Source organism: Balearica regulorum, chromosome 11 (assembly GCF_011004875.1).
Source record: "Balearica regulorum gibbericeps isolate bBalReg1 chromosome 11, bBalReg1.pri, whole genome shotgun sequence".
Lineage (NCBI taxonomy): Eukaryota > Metazoa > Chordata > Aves > Gruiformes > Gruidae > Balearica > Balearica regulorum.
Window position 1 is genome coordinate 22395644 of NC_046194.1, and position 18691 is coordinate 22414334.

At 43.9% G+C, this 18691-nt stretch overlaps 1 protein-coding gene across 4 annotated transcripts in view; it reads right to left on the reverse strand.

Moving 5' to 3' along the window:
* LOC104634811 (vascular endothelial growth factor receptor kdr-like) overlaps positions 1 to 18691 on the reverse strand; it is a 135157-nt gene that overhangs the window by 57383 nt on the left and 59083 nt on the right. For all 4 annotated transcript variants that reach the window (XM_075763721.1, XM_075763718.1, XM_075763717.1 and 1 more), the window contains exons 7-11: positions 17603 to 17762; positions 16893 to 17010; positions 14843 to 15018; positions 3704 to 3854; positions 1134 to 1239 (exon numbers count right to left, since the gene is read on the reverse strand). In XM_075763721.1, coding sequence (XP_075619836.1) covers positions 1134 to 1239; positions 3704 to 3854; positions 14843 to 15018; positions 16893 to 17010; positions 17603 to 17762 — 711 coding nt within the window. The remainder of the gene's footprint in view (positions 1 to 1133; positions 1240 to 3703; positions 3855 to 14842; positions 15019 to 16892; positions 17011 to 17602; positions 17763 to 18691) is intronic.

Consider the following 18691-nt stretch of genomic DNA (forward strand, 5'->3'; position numbering starts at 1 on the left):
GAGCTCTGTTTTAGATTATGTTTAGAGCTGGAAAGTCTCCATGAGAAAGAGCAGATGGCTAAGGCACTGATCCTGCCAGATGCTGATTTAGTCTGGACCCAATCCAGAAGAGCACTTTAGCTTTGCGCTTAACTTTAAGCATGGGAGTAGCCCAAGAATTATCATATGCTTAAAGGTATACCAGGATACAAACTGCAACGTTCAGCACCTTGCAGGATTAGGCACTAAATTATCTGGAGCATCCACCTCAAAACCTATAGCTGCCAAACCACTCCTAAAGCCACAAACCTCTGTAAGTCCAACAGGGGTAAAACAACTGGCGGAGCCAGACCACAGCATCTCCTCGGCATCGCCAGGAGTCTGTGAACCTAGAGCAGAACAGCTGCAGCAATTTCTCAAGGATTAGCATGGACGCGGTGTAAACAGTATCACTCAGTATCACCACAGGTACCCAGGAGGCATTTACCAGATAATTCATGGCTGGGATCTTTGCGGTTCCTGCAGGAAGTGTGCTCCTGGTGCTGCTTGGAAGGGGAAGCAGGCAGGGAAGTGGAGAAGGAAGGAGGTCTTCCCACCTTCATTGGCTCAGTTACATGGTTGGCAACGCAAATGGGTAAAGAAAGGTTGACAACTCCCATCGAAACAGGCAGGTACTGCAGGCACTTACACACTCTGAAAATCAGGCCAGCTCTCTCTGGCCACCGTAGGCCTCTTAAATTACACAACTGTTTTACTCCTGCTACTGGGAGAGTAGGCAAGGTTGGGCAGTGCTCTCTAAGTGCTAAGCATTTTAATGAACTCAGAGTCCTTATCAGTTGTGTGCGCTTCACAGGACCCCTCTTACACTGAACCACTCTTACACTTTCTCAAGACTGAGGGAGACAGAGAGGTTTCTGACCCAAAAGTCTTTGGAGAGTTTTAAACAGGGTATGTGACATCATTGCCAGAATCCCGGCATTTATAAACAGCAGAGATCTGAAAATGATCCCAGGGCTGTGGAATTTAAAGCATGCTAACAACCCGCAGCAGCTTGGGAACTGCTGGGAGAGAGCTCCATGTGAGCACAGCGTCCCCTCCGTAAAGCCCACTGCTATTCCATGACATCATTGCTCAGATTTTCATCAGACACATACCTTTCTTTTATCCCCATGCTTCATGGTTATGTTTTCAATGCTTCTGATCTTGTTGCCTATAAACATGTTCTCCTGAACCACAATTTTTTGCCCGTCGGGGTTGCATCTGGAGGTAGAAAAGCAAAGGTGGTGTTCAAGAACGCGACTCACTGCAGATAACCCAGGGAGGCATTATAAAAGACAGAAAATGTCATTCTTAGGCAATAGTTGTAGGTCTTAAAAACTCCTGAAAGCTATTGCTGCTGGAGATTGCTACCTCTGCGTGAAACTACTATATTCCTTCATTGCAACATTTCAAAATTGTTTACAAAGCACCTGGACAAAGGTAGACAAAGATCAGAATATGACCAGCAAGGAAATCCCTCAAACTTTCTGAAGATTGAAAATAGAAAATACTGGACAACTAATTAAATCATGTGAGTTTAATGTGGCTAATATGAGTTACGCTCCCAACTCAATGCAGCTGTGCCTTTGTAAGTGTTCTTTTAGCACTTGCAGTGCATTTCAAAATTCAAAATGCCAGTCATTCAAAACTGCGGGGAGGGGAATGTTGCTGAGGGTGTTTGTCTATGCACAACAGGAAAGTGTCCTTACGGCCTCCCCTGCCTCAGCAGAGGCACCGCACTTCCCATGGCCGGTCCCAGCGGCCTCTGAGCCCACCACAGCAGATTAGGATTGTAGGAGGCAAGATGAAAATGGACTTCTATATGTGATGACCAAGGGCCGATGCTGCAGAAAACTAATCCATAAATCAGCCGTGCCTTTGCCAAATCTGCACAAGATGCATGGGTAACACCCTGGGTCAAGGGAGGGTTTCTAGCTCTCAGAAGAGCCTAATTAGAAGATGTCTTGAGTGACTTCCTGCAAGGCACAATTCTTTCTTGAGGATGAAGGGAAAAAACTCAAAGGAAGCAAATCACATCACGGCTCTAAGGAACAATGATAGTGTTTTGGGATTCAAAGTGTGCTAGTGAGGAGGGGGGAGAGAAAGAGAGAGAGAGAGGAAGTGAGACAACAGGAGGAAATGGGGTCTGTGTCATTTCCCACAGGAATCCTCCTACAGCTTCTGCTGGGAAAAGATAAGGCTGCCCCGGAGGCCAGAAGAGGTAGACACCACTCTGCAATTGTATTTAAATTGATAAGATCAGAGAGTCAGAGAGCTGGAACAAGGGTTATACGAGGTCTTTTGCCACCAGGTCACTGGTTGGAATCTGGCTTAATTTGGTAGTCATGACCAATTCTCTCTCCCTAGACAGAAAGGTCTGGAAAAGATTTCAGGTCATCTCTGTGGCTACAGAATGCATAACCTGTTTCCTTATGGTGTTTCCATTATGCTCTCGTTGAACACCTCCAAAGCAGCAGCTTGTGTGCCTTCTGCTGACCTGCGATGCCAACAGCCCTACCTAAGCCTACAAATCTCTGCCGTTTTATTCCTGCAGGAGCCGTGTAGCCACCTAAACAAGGTAACGGGCTACTTCCCTTGTGTCCCTCCACAAGGTCCCTTTTTAGACCCAACCTGAGACTCAATCACCCAACATCAGTGCAACTGCTGCAGCAGAGAACCTGGGAAAGGAGCTTCTCTGTGATTTTCCCCTGTCTCATGACTTGCCATTCACAGCATTTAGAAAAGCATTGAAATACTGAGAAAATAAGGAACCATCCAGCAATTTTCTGTCTTGCCTCCTAGACCTGCCTTTATTGTTTATGGATGGAAAAACTGACTTCAGCCCTCTCATTGCAGGGAATAGTTGAAATGTGGTCAGAATTGTTATACATAGGTCCTGTATGTCCCCTGGGGCTACCAGGGGAAGCATTCAGACCCCAGCCAAGACCTCTCTCTATAGATCACTCATAAAACAGCAGGAGCAAAGAAAATGTCTACTTGTATAAGGTGAATCTCGAAAGGCATCTTGTGTTTTAACTTGCCTTATTCCTCTCTGACAGTTTTGACCCAGTGACTTGCTTCTGTGTCTTCACACCTCAGGCTGCCTCCAGACTTTAGCAAAGAAGGGCCCTCAGCAAGGTGCGAAGGCTTGGCTACCTTTTCCAGCTTCTGCAACGCAGATGCTGCCACAGGAGCCGATGCTCAGTGTGTACTAGTGAAGACAGCCCTTAGGAAGTGGCATAAATTCCATATGGCCACTAAATGAAGCCAAGCCTTCAGCAGGTTGGTTTGACAACAGCTCTTACAGGGGAAAAAAAGTGTGTAACCTCCACACAGAAAGCACCTATCTGTTTTTTTCTTTGTCAACCATGTAGGCTGCATCCAAGATGTGTAAGAAAAGATCTTGGTAAGTCAGAGGGGCATTGCTTGTCGAGTTAAAGAAAATTCAAGCCTGATCTTTAATCACTTTAAACTTATTTGACACAGTTCTGATAATATAGAAGGTGCACGTTAACTCCAAGATCATACACAACTAAGTATCTGCTGGGATCGTAACCCTTGAGATTTTAGGTGGGGTATCACTGCTTGTGATTTTTAAGTAAGATAAGTTGTACTGGAAAGAAAAACTGACTTGAAACTACCAAACTATTTTGCAACATGTTCATCTGTAGGAGTGTCCACTTACAGCGTGTCTGTGAGGCTGCAGGGCTGCCACTTCCACTCGATCTTCGGGTCAGGATTCCCGCTTACGGTGCACTGGATTTTGTGTTTGCTTCTTAGTTCCACCCGCTCAATCTTATCAAAATCAGTTTCCTTTTCATAGATTTTGGGTCTCTCTAAAGAAAAAAAAAACCACAACAAAACCACAAAAAATAAATGCAAACAAGCAAATTTACATCCACGGTCATGGTCCTGTTTCCATGAAAGATTTGGAAACTTTTCACTGTGATCACTAAGTGATGATCAGCTACATCATCAGCTACTACAGCTACTGAGGCTGTAGGGAAGTTACGAGCAGTACTGAAAGTATACCTTCGCAGGAACATGGGTATTAGCTGTGGTGTTTCAGAAAATACACTGAAATGTTACCACATTCATTCTAATTGCTTTCAAATGTCGTCATGGACCTGCTGTACTTCTGGAAGATTTATGCCATGAAACGTCTATTGGTCAGGGACTGCAGGATCAGGCTGTTAGTCTATGCACTGCGGGCAAAATAGCATGCAGCTTCTGATGTCACCTCCTGAGAGGAACCTTATCAAACAGCTGCTGGTCTGCAATATTGTTACCATTGTGCAAGTTCTCCCCAGGGTTTTGGAAGAAAAGTCTTTTTGATCTGAAAACTTTGCTTTCCTTTTCTCTTCATGTGTAATGGGCACTGGATGAAGGGACGAAGAAAGCGAGGAAGAAGCGGCAGAGAGAAAACACTTGTAAAGTAATGCCCAGACATTCTCACCAACAGCAAAACCATTAAAAATGTCCCTGCGTTATTCACATCTGGAGGGGTTGCAAGATCACACCCTTGGACTGGCAATCTCTCAAGAACAAACTTTTGTGTGACACTTTCAGGGCTGCTTGTTGCCAGCAGGAAAGAAATGCTTTGTCCCATCTACTTCCAGCTCCCACGGGAACATGCAAAAATGAGAAATAATGCTAAAAAATCCCCAAAGTGAACTGAACTTTTCCTAACCTCGGAGAGGGTGGGTTTGAGTTTGGGGTGAAAGCACAGGCTTTTCCCTTATGCAGACAGCTCTGCCCATCCCTGGCCATATCTCTGCTTCTCATAACAGGAAATCAAACAGATTTATTGGTCGGGGTCCCTCTGTGGAACACCTCTGTGCAGCCAAGTGCGGCTGCTTTACGCTGAGGGCTTTTGACAAGTTGGGAAGTGAATGTAGATTAGATTTCTATTTTTTGGGTTAACTTATTTTTTCTGCTGTCAAGGAGGCCCCAGATATGTAAATATGAGCTACTGCCCACCTCATCAATCTTGAGCCCTTTCCCTCTTTTTTTTTAAATAGCTTTTTTCCCCTTCCAGCCCTCTCCTCTTAGGAGAGGACTGACGAGGCTGATCCCGTGTCTTGGTGGGATCCTCGCTTTCCATTTCTCATGGCTGCCAGGTCAAGCTCTGAAAGATCTTCTGACCTCATCATTGCCTGAAAATACATCAGCGTTTTCTTCTCCACCATGTGAAAGGAGTATGGACTGTAGTTGGTTCAGCCATATACTAACTCCTATGGTATAGTAAAACATCAGCTGCTTTAAAGAACCTTCATTAGGTCCTGATTAACATTTCACTTGGTGGTTGAGTCTTGTTTCTCCATCTGCCTGCAGATGATGTTCTATCAGGTTCCAAAAATCCACTCCTCACTCCTTTGTCCCTTCAGACAGGGCGAGGGATTGTCTTTTTGTGAAGGGGAAGATGAAGAAGGGAGCAGACGGGACAGTACTTCAGACTGTGGTTAGGGTCTCTCAGACTCACGTCCTCATCCCTAACATGGACGCGGGGCTTCCTGCACCACATCGCTCTGGGTTAGGCAACCTATTGCTGATCAAATGCTTTGAGATTTGTGGGCAATCCACAGGACAAATTATTGGGACTAATGTTAAATTTCCTTGTAACTGGCATTTTCCTTGTAACTGACTCATTTTCCATCAGTAAATTATTTCTGATCATAAAAATAATAATTTTCTAAAACTCCCTGGAGAGAGCAGCACATTTTTCATTACCTCAGACATTTTTCTTTTCAGCCTCAAATCCTGTGTTCGGCATGTCTGGACTGACCTCAAAAGCGTGATTTTCACTTGGAGAAAGAGACTCTAAGTTCAGTGTGAAAGGTTACTCAAGTGTTATGTGAAAGGTTACTCACGTGTTATGTTTTCTGGGCTGTCAGAACAAAGCTTACACACTCGAGGAGGGAGACAGTACGTTTGCGTGTTTTTGTGTATGTGAAGGAGTATGGGGAGACAAGGTTTGATTGCAATCTTTTAATATTAGGAGATTTTTCTATACTCTTGGTGAAATGATGAACACGTTGACTGTCATTTAAATTATCCTTCTAAAAAGAAATAATAATTTTAACTTGATCTAATTCAAATAAGAACATACATGAGTGACGAATGAATTCTTAATTCCACAATTACTTTACTGCATGGCACTATTAAATATTACTTGAAACCTAAAATGAGTCAAAATGATTCATCAATTGAAATAATTATTATTTATGAGGCTTAAGCAATTATTTTCTTAAAACTTGAGGGGCTAGCTAAAAATGCCTCCCCATCATTTCTTTCACAGTGCCTTATAACAGTTAGTGTGAGGTCGTAGCTAATTACGGGCACGACACTCAGGAACTGAAGCAATTTTAATAAGCGTCTCTCTCTTTTTCCCCGCCAGGGTTGCAATGGCGGTAGGTGTCGTTCTGCAAACGACTCTTACTGCTACCGCAGAGGGGGAGAGCCCCTTCCCCAATTTTGACTGTGCCTCCTTTGGGCTTGTGAGGGTGTTGGCATTGACCGCCGTGCACTGCGGGTTGGAGATACTTCTTGGGGATATTTCCTGGGCTGAAAGCTTTCCAAACCTCTGCACGCTGTCCTGGCCGTTTTACCTCTTACCGTGCCCCCGAAGGCAACTGAAGCTTTTCCATTCGCTTTGCTCGCTGCTGGGCCAAATCCTGTTTACAGAAGTTGCCTCTATCAGTGATAGAAAGAAGCTAACTGGCTTCTGCAGTGGGTACTGGCCTTTGGGATTTGCTCAGACTGTCACTACACAGTAGGCTCAGCATCTGCAGCAGTCTCACCTGCGAAAAGGCTCTCCACATTAGCCTGATGAGGAGTTTTTAGCCTAAAGCCAGTGATTATCTAAGGTACACCTAGTAGTGTATGTCTCAGATAACTCTCCCTCCTCCAAACAGTGCTTTGCTTTCTCTTTCACGTTCACTTACTAAGCAGCATGGTGGATTATGCACAAACTCTTGTTTATCTTTGCTCGTGTTTAGGCGTGGGGTAAGGCTTGGGGTAAGCACTGCCAAAATCCAGGTACATTTCTGGTTAAATTCTGCATCTAAAGTGTGGATTCCACATGCACACGTACATTTGCATTTGGATTTCTGGTTTTGAAGCATGCAAAAAGAAAAAGGCTGTTGGGAATGGAGAGCTTTAGCAGGCACTGGACTCTTGGCAGTCCAGAAGTGGATTAGAACACAGCCCCTGCAGCGCACCTTGCCTCCTCCAGCAAGTGCAGTGCTGAGCCCTCCTTTCTCCTTGAAGCTCTGCGACTGTGCCGAGCGCCTGACCCGCAGCACCCTAAACCTTGGGTTCACCGAACACCTTCCCATAGAGCCTTACCCCTCAACCGGCAGTCCTGCCTGCTACAGCAGCGCTGACCTGCAAGAGGGGATCTTTAAATACACTTCATTCCTGACCTGAAGTATCCCTCGCTGTCCCAATTCTTGCTTCCCACTCCCCCTGCACCGAGACCGCCCTGCTTTCTTTCAGCCTCTGCCTCCCATCCCTTGGCCATTGCCCTCCCCAGGCTGAGTTTTCTCAAGCAGAAGCCAAACAAACCTTAAAAGCTTTCTCGTCTCTGGCTGCATTTGGAACGCGCGATGTTCAGATGGCTTTAAATGTATCGAAATAAATGGGTTTTCGTCCTCTCTGGCTTAAAGTGTGATTCTATCCCCAACTCGCTTTGCAGAGGTGCAATTGCTGGTGTGAGAGCTGACCTGAATAACTAACGACTTTGCTGCTGCCGCACAGTGAAATGCAATCAAAAAGCAGCTCTGCTTACTGTAAAATTCAAATCGATCAGCATTATGTAAATCTCACCTTACTTTCTAGTGTTATCTTTGGTTTGTGGCATTAGGAGCCAATAATCTGGACGAGGATTAGGACATTAACCCTCTGGCACTACCCCTTTTGCAAGACACTCTTCTGTCTCTAAATTCATTGCAGATGTTACTATGGGGTTGCACACTTGTCACCCAGAGGAGCATCCAAATATAGAGGACAGCGTGCAGCAACTTTCTTTGCCTTTTTTAGAGAAACTTTGCTTTCCTTTCAGTGACCTCTGACTGAACTGCTGTTTATGTACCTTCTCCACTACCATTTAAACTGGGTTTCAAAAAAATCTTTTCACATTAAGCACATCATTAAAGTAACATAGAGTGGTCCAGTGAAGCATTTAGTCTCAACCTTATGTACTTTGCTGGACATGGGACTTCATTAAAACTATTGATAGAGAGGCAACTTGTTTTCTATTTATCCTTTCTGTTTCCTAAAAGCAAAAATAATTTGCACTTTAGAATCTTTCATCTGACGTTTGTATGGTACTTAATGGAAATATAACCTCTGCAGGTTGAGCTAGGAGAATATTCTGTATGGTAGATAGGAAACTCATTAATACAAGTTTGGACTGGTCAAACTATGGGAAAAAGAGGATGAAAGTTTCCCCAAAGTAAAAACACTTTGCCTGTGTTCAGCTTTTTTTCTTTTCTTTTTTGTTAAAAGGAAAGAAAGAAAAATTTAGTTAAATGACCTGAAAACAAAACTTTTGTTGCAGGCTGAACAGAACATTGTGTTTGACCCCAGCTGATTTTGTCTGGGTGGTTTTCTTTGTTTCGTTCTGTTTGCTTTTTTGTTTTATTTTGCGCAGCACTACGTACAAGGCTGCTGTGAAGTGGGTGCGCGGCGCTGTCCCCACAGTACCTCTGCGGAAGCAGATGCCAAGATGAAATGAGTGGCCAAAATCTCTCCGTGAGTCAATACCACGGCCAGGAATAGAATTAGGGTCACCGATTATCGGTCGCCGGCCTAATCTCTAGCACACACACCCTGCTGCTCCATTGTAACCTGCTGTTACGGGCTGGGAATGCCAGCAGTGTGGAAGCAAATGAAGAGAAGCCATGCAGTTGGATACTGTATGAATAGATATTAAGAAAAATCTCAGGCAACTTGACCTACCCTCCAGGGAATTTTGTTGTTAAAATGGCAATGCAGCTTGGTTTTGTTTTTTCTGACCTTGTACTGTCACTTTTGCATGTGTCTGGCTTCACCGTGTAGGAAGAAAGCTGTCTTTTCCAGTCCTGTACCACCTTTCCCAGATCTGTCATTCAACCCTGGTGCGGCCAAGCTTTGGGGGGAAAAAAAGGGGTTTCTCTTGTCTGTCTCTCCCCATCTTATTTTTTGTGGCTAAACAGAGTTCAAAAGCAAATGTGTTATGATAAACGGCTTAATTTTTAGCAGAGCAGGCAGTTTTCTAGGATTTTTTTTTTCTGCCCCCTTTGCCTGCTTTTCAAAAGAGAAAAACAACAGTTAATGTACCTGCAGGCTTGGCTGAGAGACAGCGTGGAAACCACATGCTGCCACTTTCCGACTTCCCCCCACCACTCTGGTTTTTAAGGGCTGTCAGAGAGAGATTGCTGCTGCAAAGACGTGAGTTGAATGCTTCAGATTTTTCTGGCAAACTCCAGCAGGCCCCCACCTTCCTCTTCCTAAAATTGCTTTGGCTACTTCCAACAAAATGAAAATAGCTCATCTGACTTTTTCATTAGGGGCTCTCCTGGGAGCACACAGAGGCTGAGTGGAGACGGGACTGTGGAGCTGCAAGTGTGTGGGGTTTGCATGATGTCAGTGAGAAAATTCTTCATAATTTGCTAATAATTAGTGTGCCGGAAAGGCCCACTGCAGTCTGTTCGTGCTGCTACATCTTTTCTTTCATGTTATCTCCCGGAAAAAGGCAGTTGTTTTTCTCCTGCCTGTGTCTGATAAATGAGACTTGAAGGATAGACTGGAGCACTGTATCTCTTTGCCCTTGCTCTTCTCACCTGCGTGTCCTGCCCACCCAAAGCACTGGCCACAGCCATTGCTGCCAGTACCCAGGAGGAAAGCAAAGCGATGGGCTTGGGGAGGAACACGTTGGAACAGCGGCTGGATGGAGACAGGCTGTGTTTTATTTTGGGGTTTCTAGTTTGCTCGGCTGGCCCAGGAGATGGAAAATTAGATTTTCTATTTTGACTTTTCCTGAATGGGTCATCCTCCAAGGAGCTATGCAGGAGATGGATATGATACTCAAAGGCAAACCAGTCCTGGCAGGATACTGAACCATGCAGGCAAGGTGAAGGTAGATCATTTTATGTAGCCCTGCTTCTCATATCTGGCTCAGTCCTTTAACCTAAACATCAGTTGGGTTGCAGTAATAATCCAAAGAAATTCGTGTTTCTCACAGTGCAACAGCATCCAGCTTAGAGATTTCAGTGGCCCTTCCATGCACAAAAGACTGCGGGAGTCTCCTCTCTGTCTTCTACTGGCTTAGTTGAGATCCATCGCTCTAAGAGCTCTTTTTCTCTGAACTGGCATAGCCCAAATGTATTAACCTCATCCTGAAGGCTCATTTCCCTCTTCGGACTATTTCTGGGTCTGGCTGAGGTGATGGGGTATTGTTCACATGGATCACCACATATTTATTAACTTTTATGGAGATCACTGGGGACTCCTTTGATGTCAACTCATCCATTGCAAGCCAAAGTAGGTCAGGCACAGAACTCCCTTTGCCTTTGATTTTAAACCAAATATGAAAAGCTGGCCTGACTACAGAGTAGGGCAACATATGCATCATTAAGTGCTCTGGAGCGAATTCTCCCTAGTGACAAATCGAGGTATAGCCGGTCACCTCGCTGACATAACAAGGAGCACATGGCAACGCACACATGAATTCTCCATGCACCACTTTTATTCTAGTCCCTGTCCAGGAGAGAGGGAATTCATAAGGAGCCTGTGAATTACTACTTCTTATGGCAGAGGCTATTTCTATCTAGCACTTAATCCTGTGTTTCTTATAGATAGAACACAAGAGGCTGGGGGATCAAGGACTCTACGAGGGAATGTAATTTCAATTGACTAGAGCAGCTGGAACCCAAAGCAATGGAAGAGCCTTGAGGGAGCACAGGAGAGAAACTTTGGGACAAAGAAGAATGGCAAAGTGGTAAAGGAGGTTATTCATCCCACGTTTGACTTAACTTATGCTTCAATACAATCTTCACTCACAACATGGTGGTCGGAGCATGCTGACTGCTCCGTGAGGGCTCAGCAAGAACCCTGATACATGCAGATGACTTGTACAAGGGTGAGAATGAAATGCAGCCTGCTTGCCCATAAATAGATTTGAGGGGTTTTTGTTTATGTTTTGTTCTGAAACTGCTTTGTACTCCAGCCCGGAATAACTCTTTTCTCCCACATTTCTCCTTCTTGGCTGGCTCAGATGTGCAGCCACCAGCTGTTTGGTAGGATTGTTCCTTCTCCTTGCTCTCTCCCCTCCAAATTCTTCAGGACATTATTTTCTTGAAGCTTTTCTCAATAAGAATTTAATCAAACAAAACAAAAACACAGGAACCCGCCGCTTCTTGGACAGTGTTTGAAGTGTAAATATGTAAAGAAGGAGTGTTTTGAAAATGCAATCAGCTGCCTCCTGGGGACTTGAGTCCTACAATGAGCCAAAGCGACTCCACAAGGGAGATATGTGCTCCTGCAAGATTAAATTCCAGCTGCAGTGGGAGCATGGGTGACCAGAGGCACAGCTAAGCCACTTCTTAAAGAGATATATTTTGAATAGCAGCACAATTCTCCTCCAGGCCAGGCAGCACTCGCACGTCTTCGTGTGCCTCCTTCCTGCATATTGTCAACCAGGTCCTCACCTCGGGGCGGCATTGCTGTCAGTTCCCTCCCTGCAGCTCTGGGAGTTATTTCCTCATTTTGCTCCTTCTTGGCTCTGTGGAGCTGAGACGATGGACACCTCTGCTCTCTGCAGATACTCATCACTTCTATGGCCACACAAAACTTTGGGGGGGAAATAGCCCCTAATATATTACTCATTACCATGGAGTGAAATACCTTGCACATACAGTGTACGCTTTATGTCAGAACTACTGTGATTGCTACCAATTATGTAGATGGGAGGTGACTCCAAGGAAAGCCTGCAGCAGTGCTGGTCTTCTACCAGGTCACGAGATACACTGCGTATAAGCTCCTGTCCTGCAGGGCTCAAGCAGGTGACTTCTTATCTTGTTCTTATTCTGCTTAAAGGGTTCTCTTCTGCTGCCTTTATTATTGAATAAAGCACACTGCAAAAATTAATACAGCGCAATTTGATGAATGAGTCCTGCTGCTATTTATACTTTGCTTGTGAACAACAATTCGCAACACTATTAACTTTTAACTTCCTCTGCACCTAGTTCAAATTCACAGTGCTGGGTTTGTCACAGCACTGACTGCCAGCTATGCTATCTGCGATGCTCAGGAACATTAACGATGCATTAGTTTGAAGACGCTCACAGGAGAGGGGGCTGTGTGCTTACTTATAATTTCTTCAGTGCAGTGTCCCTTTGCAGCAAAAGAAAACATATTCAAATGACATTTATCGTCTCATTCAAAAGTCATTGAAATAATTTTCCATCTTCTAGTATAGGTAGTATAGATCAGAACTATGTGTTGGTCTCCTTCTGCACGTCTAAGTGTCTGCCGAAACTCCAAGCAATTTAATCTATTTAGGTGCAATACCAGGATATCAGTCATGACAACTGGAGATAAAGCGTCAGGTTATTTGTTGAGGAGTTAAGGGAAAAATTCAAATCTGTGTTCAGTTTGGAGCTTCAGAATTTTTTTTGAAAGTAAAGCAAATGATTCCCAGATCTGAAAAAGCAGTCCCTTTAACTACACACACAAGAAAAAAGGCACTTTGCTGCTGTTGGATAAGTTTCAAGAGCAAAATTTGCCTTTTTTGATCTCTACCCACATGCAACTCAGCAAAATGACCCTCTCCTTGGCTGAGGGCTTCACATACAGCAGGTCAGGTTAGTGCTGCAGAGAAGAGCCTGGCAGAGGCAAGAGAGATTCCTAGGTGTTTTGTGACAGTCCTGTCTACAGTCAAGGCAAATTCCCTCATTGTTTGCAGCCTTTAGCTTAAAAACAACAGCACTCTTCAGCAGATATTTTCCTTTGCTTGCTCTCATTTCTGGGATGACCTTCTTTTACCAGAAAAGACAGGCTTGCTGTTCATTTCTCACCTTCTCCAGTCAGTAACATTCCTGCAGCTGCTGGACTTTGCAGACTCTTGAGAAATGGTGGTTTTGCAATGAAAGAATTATTCCTGATTGAAGTCTCTGTTGGGCTGATCTCTCCGAAAGGCTAACAATGAGCACCACGCTAGGCATGCACGGTGTGTGAGAGACAGAATACCACATACTTGTACACACAATAAAGATGAAAGGCTTGTACCGTAGTTAATAGCATGGGACGGTTTAATCCTGAAATAGCATCTTGCTGATACAAACAACGCCTGTTTGTTTTTTATATGCCTATTTAGGGAATGGCTGCTCTTCAAGTAAACATTCTCTATTGCATACAAACACCAATATTTACCTTGACAAGATAGTTTATTATCATTCCTAATTTTCTCTTCCTTTGAATGTTTCCGTTCTCTTAACAAGACAGCAAAACCATTGTATGGATAAATAACCTCGAGTGAACAAATTACCGTAGCGTAACACATTCCTGCTCATCAGCTGAGCTGCAGAACCTGGCCATAAGCATGTTCTTAGCTCTCTCCACTCCTAAATCACACATCAGTTTATGTAATGTTTAAGGTGGTTTAAGCTACTCTATCTTATTTTGCATTTTTAATAGGCCAAATGAGCCTCAGTGACCAGTTCTCCATTTGTTAGGCATTATTCCTTTCTGAAAGGTAGAAAGGTGAAATGAGAAAAACACAAATGCTGGAAGTTACGTGGTGCAACAGTACATAAGTGTACAAAGCAGGACAACTGAGAATATTTTTAGGTGTAAAGAGGATAAGGAGAAAAGAATTCACCACAGAAAAGAAAGCAAACCTATCTCAATAGCTTCATCTATCTCACTGCCCGAGCGAACCTCGGGAAACACAAAGGGAAGCAGAGCTGACTTTTGCTGAACTCCTACTTGGCCTTGTGATTCAATCTCAGTTGCCAAATTCCATGGATTAAAAGAGGCAGTGGATATGCAAAGAGACAACGTGGCTGTGTCTTCCATTATCCCAGCAAGGGAGATTAATAAATGTGATTCCAATATCTATTTTCCCTTTATGTCAAGTGAACCTGCTTCAGTGCACACCACATTTTTCTTCAGTTTTCTCCAGATTCCCCTAAAAACGAACCTGTCTCTCAAGTGCTCCCAGTAAATAAATGACAATACACAAAATACAGCCTTAAAAAGTATTCCTGTAGCAGGATGATGGAGAGACATAAAAGACAGGGTAGCTTATCTAGTTCCTTCCGTCAGCCCTGTTGGGACTTTTCCTGTCCCCACAGGATGTTCTCCTGTGCTTTGCCCAAGCTAGTTTTTAATCTCAAGGGATAAAACTTCCATCACTTCTCTTGGGAAACAAGACCTCACTACTAGGTATCCTCCCAAACTCCTATTAAAAGTTAAGTCCTGTTAAGTTTGTTCACGTTCAAGCCATTTCTGCTTCCCTCTGCAGAGATGCTGTCCCAACATCAAGATGCCACAGGCTATTTCTGAGGTGCAGTATCTCAGTGGAAAGGGACTTTAGATTACCTAGTTTCAGACTAACTCTTCATGCTAGCTCTCCATTCTGTTGCTTCTATTTAACATGTGGTGAAATGAGGTGGATCTTCAGTGGTTCCTAAATGAGGTGGTGGTCTGTGCACAGTGCTGTATCAGCTCATAGCAGCTGAACATGGGGAAATGTCACCTATTCCTGCTGACTGGTAAAGTAGGATCACACAAAAAATGAGAAAGAACCCAGTAGAAGTCATTATAAACATCAAGTCCTTACCTGTCACTACCAGCTGCATGGTGAGGTTCTTATACAGGCCATATTTTGCATTGCTTAAGACGATGGTGTAGTTTCCAGCATGCTTTGGTCTCACATCTCTTATGCCCAGTCTGTACTTCATCGGATCCGGCTCATAGCAAGTGTGGTTTTCCTTGATCGGTTTGCCGTCCTTGTACCTGTTTTGAAAGTCCCATCAAAGCTCATCATGTGCATGCATGCATGTTGGCCCTCAGAAAACCTGTTACCCAAATTAGGGTGGGTAAAGAACCGTCCTTCCGAAACAGCAAGGGAAATACAGATCTATAATCACTGCTTGAAGTGGACATCTATTCCTTCTGTCCTTCCACATGAAAACTGAGTAGCGCCTGCACTGCTGTGGGATGGCTTCATCCGACAAACAGGAAAGAGATATTTTAATGGATCTGAATGAGCAGTGCCTCTCCCCTGCTCAGCTGTGATCAGAAATGTACATCTAGATGACCCCTTATTATGCTGGATGTGCAACACTAAGTGCAGGAAATCATGGGTTAGCCAAAATTTATGATGTCATCAGTTTTAAAACAAGATAGTCATTAAGCAGAATTGTCTTTCAATATGTATATATGACCCTTTACTGTTTGTGAAAAAGCTAAAGTCTGTGACCTGGTGAATCTACAGTCAATAGGAAGGTCAGTGAGGAATTCACAGTCTTGAATCTTCATTAGCCAAGAACAGGATAGCAAAGTCTGCATGAGCAGACTCCTCGTCACTGCTAACCCAATATGCAGATTTGGGTTATAAATATGAAACAGGCCAGACTTTGCCACACACAGAGCTTTAGGCTTGGTGGAAGGAGAAGCTGGGGCATGTGTCCTACTGCCTGAGAATGCTGGAAACCTCCTTGACAGTCATTTAAACAACTGTACTGAGAGACCTCCAACATCAACAGCTGTAGCTTCGAACACACAGGGAAGGCAGCTCTGGTGGTCCCAGGCAGCTACCAAGCAGCTCCACGCTGAGCCCCGAGAACAAAGCCTTGGCAGAGAAAAGGGGGACGGTCCCCACTTCAACTCACAAAAACATTTCCATCTCCTAAATAACAGCAACAATTAAAAATATCTCCTGGCAGCACTGATGTCACTGGTCTGAGTGAATATTACCGAACTTCATGTTATTTCAATGCTAAATAAAAATGCAGCAAACCCATGTGATTAAAAAAAACCCCCTGACCGATACCTTTTGCTGCCTGCCAGCCCCCCTGCGTGGCACTCAGCTGGCCAAGGAAAAGGGCATCGGGCAGGTGCCGACTCAGCCAAGCCACCTTCTCTGCCAGCACAGGCAAACCCGTGCCAGCCGTCGTACGGGGTTTCCTACGGTTCCAGATGCATAAGGTGTTGGATGGGGTTGTTAAAGACCCCCTGTAGAACGAGGCATAGCAAAAGTAGCAGGAGAGAGGACAAGCAATGAAAAGGAGAGAATTGAGTGAAATGAGGTAAAAAATGAATGACTCCTGGAGTTGCTGACATGTTGCCCCTCCTCTTAAGCTGATCCATTAGAGTCCTGGTGGAGCCTTTAGTTTGCTCAGGAGGATTCACTGCTTTGCCTGCAAGGATCTGACATTGCTGGTGGTACAGGATTGGAGAAAATTATTTAAAAATTATGAAGAGAAACAATTTCTCATGTTGAGAATGTGTCCTGCAGTTTTCTGTTGTGCACTGCCTCTTTGCAGACTGACCACCCCTAATGCTGGTAAACTGGCAGCCCTTCCCCAGTAGCTTTCTACTTGAATCTTCCAAAAAGTTCTGTGTCCAGCTTAAATGAAACCCCCATTTTTCCTGCAGGGCCCTTTTCTGCATGACTAGGAGAGAAAAACAGCATGGGAAAGAAGTATGGCTTGCCCAGCTTCACAGAGCATATGTCAGCACAGAAAGGAGTCACATCTTAGCTGAACCACAGCTGTTGGTATTCCCAGCTCTCATCTTTTATCTGTGCCGTAAAGTGAAAATCTATTCTAGATGAGTGCAAAAGAAGGTTGCGTATTCCTGATTTTGCTCGAGATGTTGGTACTCACCAGGTGACGCTTGGACGAGGAAAGGCGTCCACCTTTGCAGCTAGTTTCAGTGACTTGTGTCCTGCTGTAATCTCGTAGTAAGGCCCTTTCTTATGTGAAACCGTGATGAAAGGTTTGTCTGGAAAGAGAAATGAGCAGGAGGAGAAGTAATGGCAGACCTGCCGCAGTACAGTGCCGCATCTTTGAATTGCGTTGTGTCTACCCTGGATTTTTTGCAATAGAGGTCTGCAGAAGCTGCAGACAACCAAATGGAATGACAAGCTGTTACCGCAGCTCCCCTGCAAAGCTCAGCCGCAGCCAGTAAGGTCTATCTCCAAATGAAGGACTTTACATTTAAAGCAGAGAACGTGCATCTGCATTGCCCCTGTGGCAGCATGTAAAATTGCCTGGGGTATCTTTTGTCAGGCCAGATTTTCCAGGGCATCAGCAACCATACTTGGTTCCAGCTTTGTCAAAACAGTTCTGCTCCCAGTTAATCCATGTCCTCAGACATGTCTCAGTCTTGAACTCTCTTAAGTTTCTTTGAAAACAGTGCTGAGTGCTGACTCATTCATAGATCGATTAGAGATTATAGATGATTAATGGTTGGTTTAATTACTTGGCATTCTTTCCAATGCCATTTGTGTATCAACAGATTTAATAATGTGGCATTATCCTTTAAGCTTAACAATCTTAGTTCTTGGGTATCCTGGTTTACCTGCAGAACTTACCATACACTGTCACTGTGACATTGGCCTCCAGCCTTGTTACGTTGAATGTTTTACATACGTACAGGCCTCCGTCTTGCATGGTGACATTTTCAATTGTCAGGCTACTGCCAACTTTATACACCATGCCACTCTGGTCTATTGTTCTTCTAGGATAAGGGTGCTGGAAATCAGAAAATTTTACATGTATGTTAGGAACCTAAGGAGGGTTCATAGAAAAACAACTCTCTTCCATCGTATGGAGTTCAAGAAACAAAATTCAGTAACACTATATTGCTTGTACTTCCATAAATTCTCTGTTACATTTTCTGTAGTTTCTTCTACCAAAACAAAATCAGGCAGTCTTTCTTTAAGTAAACAATATAAATCAAGAAATAATCAATTATCAGGAACCAGATTTTACACTTTTCCAAGAGGCTTATATGCTTCTTTGAAATGTTTATTTTGCTGAACTAAAAAGAAAAAAAAAAAAGCAATCATTTTAATTCCAAGCATCAAATAGAACCATGAGTACTATCTCAGATAAATGAACTGATTTCGAAAAGCCCCCTTCTTCCCCCTGTTTTTCCTTAGGAGAACTGAAAGGTTTTAGTACCTCAAAGCGAATGCTCAGTCTCTTACATGTTTCTACTTCAAATTTGGCATTTTTGTATTGCATTCCACAGAAAGCTCAAGAACCTACACTCAGAATTTACATTTCCTTCTTCGATGGACATTTCAGCAGATACAATTGGCTTTTGTTTCCCTTTTTCCTACTTAATACATGCCAAGACGGATGAGCAGATTGACAGCTCGCAACCTTCATGGCTGCCTTTGAGACTTGCCACTGTGAGCCGGGATGAACAAACAGACCAGAAGAAATGTGACAGCTATTCTTCCCAACAAGAGATGTACGCTCCTGGCTTTTCTTGCAAGCGTATATTTAGCCGGAGATTTGCAGTTTAATTTGCAGGTTCAAGATGGTCAGATAAGTTTTAGGTTCATCCAAACTAAAAATACAATCAATTGTAGGCTTACAAATGGTTGGCTGTATTTCAGAATAAGTAGTAGTTAGGGTTTACTCAGCCCTGTGAACAGATCTTTCTTTTGGGT